The sequence below is a fragment of the Hyperolius riggenbachi genome, chromosome 6 (genome assembly GCF_040937935.1).
Source record: "Hyperolius riggenbachi isolate aHypRig1 chromosome 6, aHypRig1.pri, whole genome shotgun sequence".
NCBI classification, from domain to species: Eukaryota; Metazoa; Chordata; class Amphibia; order Anura; family Hyperoliidae; genus Hyperolius; species Hyperolius riggenbachi.
In genome coordinates this window covers 306,234,057-306,250,283 of record NC_090651.1, presented here as the reverse complement: position 1 = coordinate 306,250,283, position 16,227 = coordinate 306,234,057, and the positions used below count along the sequence as shown (strand labels likewise).

Here is a 16,227-nt window from a genome sequence, read left to right as displayed (position 1 = left end):
GGGCATGGGGTACATATGTCCCCGGGCACAGCACTGTGAGAGCACTCAGCATGGCTGCCGCGTCCCCACATGTGTGAGAGGCTACCTGAAGTGCCACTGCTTCTCTCCCTCCCACTGCAGTGGAGTGAGTAAGCGTTTATAACACCAGAAGATTCACCGGCTCTGACTTTCCAGAGATGACATCATCTCTCTTCTGTTACCAAGAAGTGGATGCTGTGCACAGTGCAGAGGACAGATGATGGCGTCACTTGAACGTTGGAGCCAGTAAGTCTTCAGCTGTGGCATCTGGCTGTGTAGAGGGGGGCTCATCTGGCTATCTAAACAGGGGAAGGGAGGCACATCTGGCATCTATAGTGGGACACACTGGCTATCTGAACGGGGAAGGGGACACATTTGGCTATCTAAATGGGGGGGGGGGGGTAGGGAGACTGTCTTTGTCCCCGGGTGCTGTAAGCTCTAGCTACTACTCTGGTTGCTGCCACACTCGCTTAGCATCATCTGAACCAGATAAGTCTCATCAGACCACAGGACATGATTCCAGTAGTCAATGTCCTTAGTCCCTTAGCCTGCTTGTCTTCAGCCAACTGTTTGCAGGCTTTCTTGTGCATCATCTTTAGCAAAGGCTTTCTTTTGGAACAACAGCCATGCAGACCAATTTGATGCAGTGTGTGGTGTATGGTCAGAGCACTGGCAGGCTGACCCCCATCACTTTGCAGCAGTGCTACCAGCACTCACACATCTATTTGGAGAAGACAACCCCTGTATGAACTCAGCTTCTTTCGTCAACCATGGTGAGGCCTGTTCTGAGTGGAACCTATCCTGTTAAACAGCTGCATGGTCTTGGCCACTGTGCTGAAGCTCAGTTTCAGGGTGTTGTCAATCTTCTTATAGCCTAGGCCATCTGTATGTAGGGTAGGGTTGTCAAACTTAAATACAAAGTGGGCCGAAATTGAGCACTGGGACTAAGTCGCGGGCTAACAATGTCTTGTGGCAACCTCACTCCGTTATTTTTATGTTTATTTTTATTACCGATATATAAAGCACCAATATATTATAAAGTTCCCTGGTGTCTGATGGCCCCCCTGCCTCCCCTATATAGTTCCTCAGTGTCTAGTGGCGCCCTACCTCCCCTATACAGTCCACTGGTGTCTAATGGCCCTTCTCCCTCCCCTATACAGTTTCCTGGTGTCTAATGCTGCCTCCCTACCCTATACTGTTCCTTGGTTTTTAGTGGTCGTCCCTTCCCAATGCATTTCCCTGGTGTCTAGCAACCCCCCTCCCTTATACAGTTCACTGGTAGTGGCCCCACTATACCGTTTCCACTATACAGTTCCTTGTGTCTAGTGGGTCTGCTCTACTGCGCAGGTGCAGTAGAGTAGAGTGGACCCAATCGGCTTGGCTATTTCCACTGGAGCCCGAGGGGGAAAGCTGGTACTGCGCCTGCACTGGATCTAAAAGGAAAATATCGCTGCATGTTGCAGGCACTACTACAAGCTTGTCGGCAGACTTTTGAGGGGTGCCAGCCCTGGATCTTGGCCATACAGGAGGACTGGAAACTTCATTAGGATTCAGAAGCTTCCCCTCCAGAGGTAAGTGCCCTTTTTCCTTACAGGTTCTCTTTAAGGGTGAAGGGTAAACAAATGGCTCCATGTTAAAGTATAGAGTAAACATGGACTTTGCTAAAAGTTCATGCTATATGCAAATGGGGAACAATTGTGGTTCACCAGGAGCTGCCCGCCGGCGAACATGTTCATCCAGCACTATTTATTTGGCCAGACATAAAAAAAAAAAAATATATAACTTTCAGAAAACCAAAAAAACAGACACAAGGCTCTTAAGGCTCTCAACATGGACTACAAGAACCCCAGGAGGTACTTATGTTGTGCTCTGGGTGTACATGAACTTGTCTAAGTCAGTCAATTATACTGAGTTTTGACTTTAAAAAGCACAAATCATATTTAAACAAACTTGAATAAGATTTTTAGGTTAATTAAAAGCACAAGGAAGTTTGAAAATAACTATTACATATACAATTAAGGCGTATGTTGTACTTCTGGGACAAACATATGCGTCATCAGGTACTTCAGATTATGAAGCCCACAACAAGCAAAACACGATCAGTCTTAAAGGGGTATATGGTGTAATAATGTTTTGAAACACCAAAATATAGCTCAACTAGTTGACCACTGAGGATTTTTTTCCCTTGAGGACCAAAGCAATTTTCACCTTTTAGCACTCCTGCCATTAATTTGCCAATAATTTTATCACTACTTATCACAAAAAAATCATCTATCATCTTGATTTTTCACCACCAATTAGGATTTCTTTGGGTGGTACATTATGCTAACATTTATTTTATTCTAAAAGCATTTTAATTGGAAAAATAAGAAATGGGAAAAATTAATTTTTCTCAGTTTTCAGCCATTACAGTTTTAAAATTATATATATAAATAAATAAATAAATAAATAAATATATATATATATATATATATATATACTACCATAATAAAAACAAACATATGTCATTTGCCGATTTGTCCCAGTTATTACACCGTATACATCATGTCCCTATCACAATGTATGGCACAATATTTTATTTGGAAATAAAAATGTATTTTTTCAGTTTTGCATCTGTCACTAATTACAAACCTTTATTTTCTTAAAAAAAAATAAAATATAAACTCTTGACATACAGGATCTTCTCAAAAAATTAGCATATTGTGATAAAGTTCATTATTTTCTGTAATGTACTGATAAACATTAGACTTTCATATATTTTAGATTCATTACACACAACTAAAGTAGTTCAAGGCTTTTATTGCTTTTCTTATTGATGATTTTGGCATACAGCTCATGAAAACCCAAATTTCCTATCTCAAAAAATTTGCATATTTCATCCGATCAATAAGAGAAAAGTGTTTTTAAAACAAAAAAAGTCAACCTTCGAATAATGATGTTCAGTTATGCACTCAATACTTGGTCGGGAATCCTTTTGCAGAAATGACTGCTTCAATGCGGCGTGGCATGGAGGCAATCAGCCTGTGGCACTGATCAGGTGTTATGGAGGCCCAGGATGCTTCAATAGCGGCTTTAAGCTCATCCAGAGTGTTGGGTCTTGCGTCTCTCAACTTTCTCTTCACAATATCCCACAGATTCTCTATGGGGTTCAGGCCAGGAGAGTTGGCAGGCCAATTGAGGACAGTAATACCATGGTCAGTAAACCATTTACTAGTGGTTTTGGCACTGTGAGCAGGTGCCAGGTCGTGCTGAAAAATGAAATCTTCATCTCCATAAAGCTTTCCAGCAAATGGAAGCATGAACCCACTTTTGCAACAGTCCAGTGCTGCTTCTCTGTAGCCCAGGTCAGGCGCTTCTGCTGCTGTTTCTGGTTCAAAAGTGGGTTCATGCTTCCATCTGCTGAAAAGCTTTATGGAGATGAAGATTTCATTTTTCAGCACGACCTGGCACCTGCTCACAGTGCCAAAACCACTGGTAAATGGTTTACTGACCATGGTATTACTATCCTCAATTTGCCTGCCAACTCTCCTGACCTGAACCCCATAGAGAATCTGTGGGATATTGTGAAGAGAAAGTTGAGAGACGCAAGACCCAACACTTTGGATGAGCTTAAAGGGATACTGTAGGGGGTCGGGGGAAAATGAGCTGAACTTACCCGGGGCTTCTAATGGTCCCCCGCAGACATCCTGTGTTGGCGCAGCCACTCCCCAATGCTCCGGCCCCGCCTCCGGTTCACTTCTGGAATTTCTGACTTTAAAGTCAGAAAACCACTGCGCCTGCGTTGCCGTGTCCTCGCTCCCGCTGATGTCACCAGGAGTGTACTGCGCAGACACAGACCATACTGGGCCTGCGCTGTGCGCTCTTGATGACATCAGCGGGATCGAGGACACGGCAACGCAGGCGCAGTGGTTCTCTGACTTTAAAGTCAGAAATTCCAGAAGTGAACCGGAGGCGGGGCCGGAGCATCGGTGAGCGGCTGCGCGGGCACAGGATGTCTGTGGGGGACCATTAGAAGCCCCGGGTAAGTTCAGCTCATTTTCCCCCGACCCCCCTACAGTATCCCTTTAAAGCCGCTATTGAAGCATCCTGGGCCTCCATAACACCTGAGCAGTGCCACAGGCTGATTGCCTCCATGCCACGCCGCATTGAAGCAGTCATTTCTGCAAAAGGATTCCGGACCAAGTATTGAGTGTATAACTGAACATAATTATTTGAAGGTTGACTTTTTTTGTTTTAAAAACACTTTTCTTTTATTGGTCGGATGAAATATGCTAATTTTTTGAGATAGGAAATTTGGGTTTTCATGAGCTGTATGCCAAAATCATCAATATTAAAAACAATAAAAGGCTTGAACTACTTCAGTTGCGTGTAATGAATCTAAAATATATGAAAGTCTAACGTTTATCAATACATTACAGAAAATAATGAACTTTATCACAATATGCTAATTTTTTGAGAAGATCCTGTACATATTAAAAAAGTTTAGTCCCTAAGATAACTATTTATGTATTTTTTTAAATTAAACTTTTTTTTTTAATTAATGTTTTTATTTTGGTAGCAAAGGGAGGGGAGGTAAAGAGTTACCGTAATTAATGTATATTATATGTGTTTTTCTTTGTTGGGAACTTCTTAGGTGTTATTTTACTTTTTGGCCACTAGATATCCCGAAAACTTTATTTTGATCATTTACTTTTGACTGCATAGAAGCGTTACAGGAAGTAACTCATGTATGCTAACTTAAATTTTTATCTAATTGATGCCGGTTTTCATTGGGAACTAAGATCAGTGAACGGAAAAACGGTACACTAACAAACCACGATGAAAACGGCGCTAGACTAATATCTACATCCCACGGACTTCAGATGAAGTACTGCAGGGTATAGATATACCTCCCGCGGTGTGGTAACTAGTAAAAGGACCACTATTACAAGCAAATTGTAAAATTTGAAATGTATGAGTATGCATTTGTATAAAATATACATTTGTTCCAAAGTAAAATGCACTATAAATTACTTTGTTCCTGTCTCATTGTCACTTACAGTAGGCCATAAACATCTGACAGATCTGTCAGGGTTGGACTAGTTCATCTCCTCATGGGGAATTCTTAAGGTTTCTTTATTTTCAAAAGCACTTGCTCGGTCAAGCTGCCAAAATAATGTGTAATGGAGTAGGGAGGCTCCCGGACACTTTGTATAAATCCTTTCCATGGAGTGCTTTTGTAAACAACACAGGAAATACTGAGATTGTCCCTTGAGGAGATGGACTAGTCAGATCTGTCAAAGCTTTACTGTCTACTGTAAGTGACAGCAGTGTAGGAGAAAAGTCATTCTTGGTGCATTTTACTCTGGGACAAAATGTACTTGGTATAAATACTGTATGTATTTTAATTTTTTATTTTTGTGTGATAGTTGTCCTTTAAATCTAGTGGGAATTGAAAAAAAAAAGCCAGTTACTTACCTAAGGAGAGAAAAGGCTCCTATAGAGGCTTCCTGCTCCTCTCACGATCCCCTCGCTTAGGTGGCGGCTCCTTGTTTGAATCCCTCGCCATGGGGGACCTCTGAAGTCTTTGAGACCCCGGGTGCTCCCGAAGACAGGCGACTCCATACTGCGCCCGCGTGAGCACGAGAGAGGGCACTCTAGCGCAGGTGCAGTAGGGAGCTGCTTGTCTTCGGGAGTACTTAGGCTCTTGAAAACTTCTGAAGCCTCTTTCGGCGGCAGTCAGCGCCGGATTTACCATAAGGCACTGTAGGCACGCGCCTACAGGCGCCTGATGATGGAAAGGTGGCTCACTGCCCTCCCCCAGCACCTCCCTCCCTCCTTCCCTATGCAGAGTCCTGATGAGAGTATAAATGAGAGGTTACTCACCTAGCTCAGCATTCCACTGATGAGATCTCCCTTCAGTTATGGGCATCTCTAGCTACTACTTGAAGGTAACTCTGGCTACCTAATACTAAGGGGCACCTGTAGCTACCTACACCAGGCAGGGGAAGTAGGGGAAAGACGACAGCTGGGACAGCCAGCACACTTGAGTCGCAGTTTGGAGAGGGTTTGTAGGTCTATGGAAGGCGTAGTCTAAGGTGCCAGGACATCTGTGCCTATAGGCTCCTGTGATGTAAATCCGGGCCTGGCGGCAGTACAGCAGTATTTGACCAACCTGGTCGAATACTGCTACCGGGGGAGCCAGCGCTGGAACGTAGGGACAGTGAGTGGAGTGGGAAAGCTCTATAGGACCCAGAGCCTTCTCTCTCTCCTTAGGTAAGTATCTGGCTGATTTTTTATTTTTTTTTACAGGTTCATATTCGCTTTAAGTTTTGATAATCAATACTGAACAGTAGCTATGTGTGTTTATTTTCCTTCAGGCAACAATTCTGACATTTGCCTGACAAGGAGACCAGCTGTCCCTGAAAAAACACAAAGCTGTCCAAATTCAGTGTGACCACTAGTGGGGTAAATTAAAGATATAAAAACTCCACTTCAGTATAATCAGAAAATCAGCATTCCCCAATGCAGTTCAAAAGATTAAACTCAGTGTTTAGCGTGATATAGGATCTGCACACCGCTGACACCACAAAGTAATTGGAAATGCACTCGCTGGGCTGTAGTGACCACCTAGAAAAATAGATCTGGTCAAACTCACTTGATTGCAATCTTAATCTCTCAATTTCTTATCTGTAAATCGTTTGCCAGCCTGTTCCCAGCTACTCTGGAAATGTGCTCAGGCTGCATGGCAACGTAATATGCTATCAGCAACAAGCCAGGGTGCCCTGCATGAAGATAAGCAATGTGGAGATTAGTATACTAATCAAGCCAGTACCACCAAACGTATTTTGTAGGTAGGAAAAGAAATCCAGTGTGTGCATTTCCTATCACTCTGCAGTGTAAGAGAACGTGCGGGTTGCATAGGACGGATCAGTGAATAATGGAGCACAGCATCTATGCATAAAAATGGTGCTGCATTAAAAAGATACGCTTATCGCTATTTATCGTTAGTACTGCATAATAATGGCGCACAGGGAAAAAAGTAGAAAAAGGGCACACAGTAACGTTATTTATTAATAGTGCCGTTCATATGCCAAAAAGCAGACGTTATTGTGCACAGTAACGTTATTTATCAATAGCTAACCTACATAATCCAAAATGCAGAAGTTATTTAACTGCAAAACGGTGAATGGATTTAATGTAGCACTGCCAAGGTTAGGGTTAGGCACCACCAGGGGAGATTTAGGGTTAGGCACCACCAGGGAGGTCTTAGGGTTAGGCACCACCAGGGGAGATTTAGGGTTAGGCACCACCAGGGGAGTCTTAGGATTAGGCACCACCAGGGGGGTGCTTAGGGTTAGGTATCACCAGGTGGGTGCTTAGGTTTAGGCACCTCCAGGGGGGTAGTTAGGGTTAGGCACCATCAGTGGGGTGGTTAGGGTTAGGCACCACCAGGGGGGTGATTCAGGTTAGGCACCACCAGGCGGGTGGTTAGGGTTAGGCACCACCAGGGGGTGGTTAGGGTTAGGCACCACCAGGGGGTGGTTAGGGTTTGGCACCACCAGGGGGGGTTAGGGGTAGGTACAGAGAGGGTTCTGTGTGTTAACGCTAAATAACGATAAGGCTTTAACGCTAAATAACGATAAGGCTTTAACGTTAAATAGTGATAAGCGACAGACGAATTAGTGGCAACACCGTGCGCCATTATTCGCAGGCGCCATTTTCAGATGGATCCTGCATAGGATGCCTGAATGCTGTATTTAATAATATGTCTATCAAAAATCATAACTTGTAATACATTAATTAACATAATGTGTATCATAAGTGTAACATCAGTTACACTGCCAATAGTGTAATGCCATGTGCATGATCAGACACTTAAAACAGAGGTGGAGGCACCCAATGCATAAAAGATAAGCTGTTGATCTTATAAACAGAGAAACAGATCTTATAAGGCTGTTCAAATGAGAAGAAGATCACGTGCACCATCCATCCAAGCTTGGTCAAACTTTATTCCACGGGTTCAACATACATCAATCAAGCGGCAATATCCATACATCCAAATTGTAGGCTACGATATCATCTGTGGGAGAGGAAGTGGGCGACAGGGGACAGCACAGGAGCTCGCGATGGCCGCTTCGCGTCCGTCAGGACGCTTGGTCACGCTGCGTTCCACTGACCTTCCACTGATCTTATAAGACTAATAAGCTGTTGATCTTCTAAACAAAGAGGTAATCTTACATAGATATAGAGGCGCTCATGCTTGCTACACAGCCATAGCAGTCAAGGCACCTGTTTTTTCACTGACCTGAGGAAGCAGGAAAGCACCCACGAAATGCGTTGTCAATTTTATGTGCTCAAATAAAAGACCGTTTTTCAATAAACTGGTCCAAAGTTAAGTAAGTTTACCTCTCTGTTAAGATCAACAGCCTTATTAGCCTATCATTTATACATTTGGCACCTCCACCCCTTGTAATGGAATGTTTAAGAGAAAAATATATAAAACACAACTAGGATTGCTATTGCAGATGGAATAGAAAGAAAAGCTACTAACACTGAGTCGTTTCTCTGGTTCCACCTCGATCATTCCTCGCAGTAGGTTTTGACAATCCGGAGGGATAAAATGCGGCATATGAAATACGCCGCGTTTCACTTTCTCTAAAAGCTGGCGCAAGTTATCGTCATCGAATGGCAGCGCTCCCTGGAAGACATGAAAAGCATTAACACTTCAGAAACTGATAACATATTGTCATTAAAGGTACAGCACCACAAAAAGTACGATGTACATTCGCTCTGGTAAGACCCTCTGTAAAGTAATCCCTTTATGACCATTAATAAAGCACACCTGCCATAAGAAAGATGAGGAGGAGGCCATTTTTGTCGCTTACAGTAATTAAGCCGTGAGGAGATTTGGGCGCCGGTATGCCACTAATGTAATTTCTTGCTATAAGGAGAATCATGGTGCATACTGTAAAATTTGGGCGCACCGCAGCGGTTAGCCCATAACCGGTGCGCTGCAACCAAATTTAACAGAATGTGCCAGCATTCTCCTTATAGCAGAGAAATTACATTAGCGACAATGGGCACGGTGCTTTATCGGGTGCTGCAGGCGCCCAAATTTCCCCTCAATGACGATAATTTAATGGGCCCAGTGTACCCATTAAAATATCGGCATTAAGGAAAAATGTGGGCGCCCGCAGTGCCCAATAAGCAAAAGACAACAGAGGGGGTTTTAAGGGTTAGATGTGGGGGGTCTAAAGGGTTGGTGGGGTACTTAGGTTTAGGTGTGGGGGGAGGGCGGTATTAAGGGTTAGGTGTGTGGGGGGGTGGTCTTAATGGTTAGGTGTGGGGTGGTGGTTGTCAGGAACCGGCCCGCGGCACGCCTGCGTATACGGTTCCCGACTGACCAGATCAAGCGGGGAGCAGCCTTATTCGAGCTAAAACAAGGCTGGGACTCCTCAGAACACCTCTCACTGCCACCACTAGCGGTTCGCTAGACACTTCCACTCTGCTGTCGAGTCCTCAGCGCGCAATCCGCGTTTTCGTATTCGGGTCAGCTTTGCGCTTAGGCCGAATACGGGAACGCCACGCACCCACACACACACACGGTTGCAATCTTACACTGTAGTGAAGCAAAACCACTAACAGTCGTTCCGAACGATACTGTTAGCCACTCAGCTGTTGAGCTACTCGCACTGCCGTTTTCGTACGTTGGGTCAGCTGCGCGCTTTAGGCCAACGTATGACAAACGCCCCACACACAATGCAATTACAATCTTATACGGTAGTGTCGCTCAATCATACAATCAGGCACGGACTTATACACACTTCAATCTCTTCTAGGCTATGAGTGTTAGTTTAGTACAGCAGAAGTCAAGCTTATTAGCTTATTAAATAATAATTTAATATTCCAGGGAAAAAAGTGGAACAATGCAGAACAGAATATATACAAAAGATTACAAAAACAAAGTAAAAAGTTACAAGGATAAAAGTACAAAAATACACACAAGACAAGTTGCCGAAAATAAAAATGGAATAAACTAAAGTGAACTTTTACCATTGCAAATGTCCAACCATGGAGAGACGCGGATTTACCGATTTCCTCTGGATCATCTCTAGCAATGAGCTACTCTCGAGAGTAGATGCCTGTGACTGTTCTGGACCAGCTTAAATAGTCTGAAGTGTCCCCTGGGGCATTTAATGCCCAGCCCCCAGGAACTAATGCCATTTCCCCGTTTGTGACATCACCGAACGCTTGTCATAATCTTCCTGTGATATGCAAACTTCAAAGGGTTCCTGTTTCAGCTTTTTGAAGGTTGCAGATTTCACAGGTAAGATTGTATCCTGAGAACAGCAAGTACCCTGTTTCCACTTACAGATTTCAAAGCAATTCCATTTCCAGAATCTAACATCCACATGTGAAAAGTGTAGTTTAGTACATACATGAAAATACTTCCTTAGTCCAAGTTACAGGTGACAAACACATTGTTGACAGTATTGGCCTGAATCGCCATCTCCTAATTAGATTCTAGGCAGACAGTCCCTAATTGCAGAGATTTCCCATCTCCCAGTTAGGAGCAGACCATGGCCATTGTCTGATTACCCCAGCTCTATTCACTGAAGTCCTCTTTAGATGCAAATGTAGGTCTATTAACCCACACACACAATCACATGAATAGTCCAGGAATCTAGCCTGGCATATCTATTCTACACCTTTGACATAACACAGCAGATTAGAAAAATGATAGAAATATGTTCCTGTTATCCTTACATCATCAGCCTCATAACTAGCTGCTATATTCCTGACAGTGGTCTTAAGGGTTAGGTGTGTGAGGGGTGGTCTTAAGGGTTAGGCATGAGGTGTGGGGTTAAGGTTAGTTTTAGGAATTAAGAGGGAGGGTTCTGTGAGAGAATAGGTTAGGACATAGTAAAATGTCGGTAAACTTACCGATATTTCGCTATAGTGGATAATAAAATATTGGTAAATTACAGATATTCTATTGGCATTATTTTGCGCCCATTTTCTACATACACCACTTTCATAGGTATGCAATTTTGGCCATTACTGACCACCATGCAAATCAGAGTTAACACTTTTTTGTTGAATAAAAAACAGGGGAATGGCAAAAGTTGTACTGATTTTATCTCAGACCCTAATTTATATATGCCCTCTTATTATGTGCGTCCACAAGAAAGGTGCCCACCTTAATTTTCCCCCTAGTGTATTATACCCATTACATTTGCACATAAATGTGTGTCTCACCACTTAGGACCCTAAATCCCCTCACTGTCTGTGGGTTCTCATGTAAATGTTCAGGTCCTGATGTACCCCTATTGCATATGCAGATCCTTATATGCCCCTCCCTCTCTCAATTAATTCTACTGACAATCAAGTGCATCAATTACCACTGTATACCCTTATCTGCCCCTCTCTCCCAATTAGCTCTGCAGGTAATTAATTGCCCCTATATTACATCTGCAAGTCCTTATGTGCCCAGCTCCATCAAATAATTCTGCAGGTACTCACTCAACTGCCCTTATTGGTGCCCCTGCAGGTGCTCATGTTCCCTTATCAGGGCCAGCTTTCTGGAAAGGCTACAAAGGCCCAGGAATTGGGTGGCAGCTGGGAAGGGGCGGCTGGACATGGAAGAGGGATTGCTGCATATGGAAGAAAAGGCTGCAAATGGAATACAGAGGTTGCAAATAAGGAGCAACAGAAGGAAATAAGGAGCTGTTGCCCAAGGGAACTTTTTTAAATTTTCAGGTCTCCATGTGAACACATAAAATTACAGGTCCTCCTGATCTACCCATAAGAAAAGGAAAAAGGGACTGGGCCATTACCTAGGTTTAGCACTTGTAGTTTGATTTATTGAAGTATCATAACGAAAAAGGGCATAATGTTTTGGCACGCATGCCTTTGTCATATTTGCCCTCAAGTCACATGACCAAAGTTAAAGGGAACCTAAAATAAGAAGGATATGGATTTTTCCTTTTAAAATAATACCAGTTGTTGCCTGACTCTCCTGCTGATCCTGTGTCTCTAATACTTTTAGTCACAGCCCCTCAACAAGCATGCAGATCAGGTGCTCTGACTGAAGTCGGACTGGATTGGCTGCACGCTTGTTTCATGTTTGTGATTCAGCCACTACTGCAGCCAAAGAGATTAGCAGGACTGCCAGGCAACTGGTATTATTTAAAAGGAAACATCTTTCTCCCTCTCAGTTAAGGTTTCCTTTAATGTACAGGATGAGCACGGTTTCCATGTTGGTGCATGCATGTACAGCTGCTAACTCGCTAACATTTTAGGAACTCCATTATGTATACCCACAGATGCTGGGGGCTAAATGATGATTTTGTTCACATGAGCGCCACCACTGCCTCCTTCAACTAGGTGGCGCTGTTGAGAAGCAAGCAGACAGTCTATCTATTATTCCTTTCAATTGCAATTATCGGATCATAAACAAACACAGAACACTTATATCATGCTTTTCTCCTGGCGGACTCAAAGCGCCAGAGCTGCAGCCACTAGGACGCGCTCTATAGGCAATAGCAGTGTTAGGGAGACTGGCCCAAGGTCTCCTACTGAATAGGTGCTGGCTTACTGAACAGGCAGAGCCAAGATTCGAACCCTGGTCTCAAGTGTCAGAGGCAGAGCTCTTAACCATTACTCCATTCAGCCACTGGGTTTATAGTTCCCTGAAATAGTATCGTTAATGGACACCTTAAAGGTGAACTTCCGTCACAGGCAGCAAAATTTAAATCAGAATAGCAGGGAAAAAAAGTCTAAAAACTGACCACTTGTGCCATAAAATCCAGGTTTTGTTGCTAGCCACACCCCCTTTTCTGCAAAACTGCCATGGCAGTTTTCTACCTTTGCAAAGACTGCAAAAGAGATATCATCTGTAGGTGGGAGGTGTTGTGTTCAGTAATCACGGGTCAGAGTAACAGTTAATAGGTTTATTTACAGGATTCAGCAGCTCTCTACATTAAGTAAATCTTTCCTCCATATCTCCAGCATGCATAAACAGGAGCCAACGATCCACATCAGTACAGATAATATTCTAAGAAATGCAAGTAGCACAGTGTAATAATCTACAGGCCAGATGTATGAACATCCGCAAAAGAAGGGTCATAGTGTGGCCTGAGAAGTAGTCAGCTTCTACCTGTGCCACTGAACCAGCCTATATCAGGCAGCAGAGGTGAAGAGAGATGTGGTATAGTGCCAGACACAGTATATTGCATTCCAGAGCTGCCACAATGCTTCCCTGCTGCTCAATACAGAAGTCAGCTATTCCTGCAGTGGGTAAAAAAAAGAGTGGGGAACAGTCACAGTGTCATTTTGGCTCTCTTTCACTTTGAAATTTACAATGGAGGTCAACTTTAAGGTCTTTCTGCTACTTAATCCAGTAGCTGCTTCAATAGATTTATCTCATTTGAGAAAAGTGCACTGCCTTTTACCTCAGCAGACAGAACTCTTGTACTGTAAATTCTTGGAATGCTTTGATGTCTCTCTGCTAGCAGAAAAATATAGAAACTGAAAGCAGAAGTCCTCTGTTATTATCTGACACTGCCCCCTAGTGACAAGTGGCCATAAATACACATTACAGCAGTACTAGTTAGAAGCAAGGAAATGTAACCCTCAAAAAATGTGCTAAAATAAATTGGCCTAGAACACTTGCAAGCCTCTAACTAAATGAGCTGCTAAAGGGATAACGTTCCTGGTATAGGAGTAAAGCCAACATAATCTGATCAGACATTAGCATACAGCACTGAGCCCGTGTTCCTGAGAATGAACGATTTGTTAAGCACGGCCAAGCAAGCATATTGCAAGTCAGCAGTCTATTACAACTACAATGTATTTCTGCTTTTTTTTTTTTCTCCCTGAAAGCTTACCACAAGAAGAGCAAATAAGATAACTCCGCAGCTCCATACGTCTGCCCTCCGCCCATCATACTTCTCACCCTGAAAGAAAACAGAATAATCAAAGACCAGATTTCATTTTTTTCTATTGCATCTTAAGCAATTATTTGTGGTTCTGGATGAAGAGTGGTTGTTAGGGTGTTTATTATGAGGACGTTTATATGACAGTGCATTTTACTACGCTGCCTTCCGCTCTTACATACTGCCTGCATTCTCCGCAGTGAGGGCCACTTACATAGTGTTGATATTTCAGTTAATGTGATTTCCCTGCTCCAGTGCTGCCAAGGGCAAAGTGTGGTGAATCCACTTAGAGATGGGTTTACTAGAGCAAGACAAAACTGGGCATGTTTGATTCAAGGATTCCACAGACCAACCCAGCTGTTATACACCAGGCCTGGATGCTCATTTTCTTATATTTTTTTTTTTTTTGGGGGGGGGGGGGATTTTTGTTTAATCCAAGTTTAAAAAAAAAGTGCAAGTGGTACAGAAACTCACACAGTGTGACAAGCCTACACTGAATGGGGCAATACGTAGAAAGGTGTGCAGCACACCACACTGCAGCCCCCAGGGCCGTTTTTAGGCAATCCAGGCTGATAACTGGGGTGACAACTGTGCAGGTGGGGGCAACACAGAGGTAGTCATAGCACACTGTTCTTTATGGAATTCTTATAGCCAACTAGTAATTTCGTTAGGCAAAGGATAAAGCGTGGCTATGCATTGGCCGCCAGGAGATTTGAGCGCAGGATGAAGCCAATAAACGGCATTAATCACTATTCCCCCTCCAGGCCACCATGGATAGTGGGGGAAACATAGGCGTAATTCCTATTGTGGCCAATGGTGGCACCGGCTGCGCCCAAATCTCCCGGGCTGTTTGTACAGCGCTAGAGGGATGGTTAGTAGTTTTAACACCTAAATGGGTACTGCGGTGTTGATTGTTGCAACTCTGAGTGGATTTCCAGGACAATATTCTAACTTGTAAAGACCCAGGCTGTAGTACATAAACAGTACAATGTTTATAAAGTGGATACACACCCCTCAAAACCATTATTGGAAGGGCTTGTTATATGGGTTCATTGAGTTTGGGTCAGTGAAGATGTATATAGCCTGGTAATAATTTGTGTATCCTTTACAAATTTATTTTAAGAAACAAGATTATTTCTATGTAAACTATAATTTTCGCGTTAGTGCCCAAGAAGGTAAAATTGATGTAGGTCATGATCTTTCTGTTCCCAACATCGGGGTAGAAAGAAAAAAGGTACCTTGCCTGGGGCACCAAAATGGTCAGAAACAGCCCTGGCAGTGCCATACATTACTGGGAACAGACACATATTTTTGCATGCAGGGTTTGAAATTCCCATTTACCGGACATAGGAACGGATTCACTAAACTACGGTAAAACTCCAGGGTGTAGTCGGTACACAGCAATTTTACTGGTAATTACATTACTAGAGTAGTGCCCATTGCTTGTTCCATGGTAACGTTTGCTTTGTTACGGTAACAGGCATTAGTATCATGAAAAACTTTAACATTTAAAATATATGCACACACATAAAAAAAAGTACATTTCTCCCAGAGTAAAATGAGCTATAAATTAGTTTTCTCCTATAATGCTGTAACATACAGTTGGTAGTAGAAATCTGACAGAACCGACAGGTTTTGGTCTAATCCATCTCCTCATGGGGGATTCTCATGGTTTTCTTTATTTTCAAAAGCACTTAGTGAATGGCAGTTGCTTTGTCCAACTGACAAAATAGTGTGCAAACTAGTAGGGGGAACGACCTGCATCTTTGGATAGATCCATTACAGGAAGTGCTTTTGTAAAAAATAAATGAAATACTGAGAATACCCCATGAGGAGATGGACTGGTCAAAAACCTGTTTGTTTGTTTTTTTTGCAGCAGTGGTCCTATAAGTAATGTACTGCATGTTACCACGGCAAAGTGAACGTTACCCATGCACCGTTTGTTGTGCTGATTGCACAGAACAACTACTCTAGTGATGTAAGTGCTAGTAAAATTGCCTTGCGCTGTTTGCGCTCAACAGATTTACCGTAGTTTAGTGCCCCATTATTTGCAGTGCTGAGTCCTGCACTGTACCTCATGTGAGAAGACCCTGAATCAAGAAAGTTGTGTAGCAGTACTACAATTGTATGACTGCTAGTTCACCAGATCTTACCATGCGTTTCTATGTGTTGACTCTGAAAATCTTAAATGCAGAGGATCAGCGCCTGAGACAGACAAATAGTATTCTTGTGATGGGAAGCCCTGCATTAATACTGTATATGTCCTGCTAGAAGGCTCAGCTTGTTTTGG

The 16,227-nt window shown here is 43.1% G+C and overlaps 1 protein-coding gene across 11 annotated transcripts in view; it reads right to left on the bottom strand.

Moving 5' to 3' along the window:
* Positions 1 to 16,227, bottom strand: part of LOC137521675 (serine/threonine-protein kinase BRSK2-like) — a 427,652-nt gene that overhangs the window by 89,486 nt on the left and 321,939 nt on the right. For 10 of the 11 annotated variants that reach the window (XM_068241266.1, XM_068241267.1, XM_068241271.1 and 7 more), the window contains 2 exons: positions 13,890 to 13,958; positions 8,552 to 8,698 (listed from right to left, as the gene is read on the bottom strand). The exons of the other annotated variant lie outside the window; for it this stretch is intronic. In XM_068241266.1, coding sequence (XP_068097367.1) covers positions 8,552 to 8,698; positions 13,890 to 13,958 — 216 coding nt within the window. The remainder of the gene's footprint in view (positions 1 to 8,551; positions 8,699 to 13,889; positions 13,959 to 16,227) is intronic. 11 annotated transcript variants of the gene reach the window in all.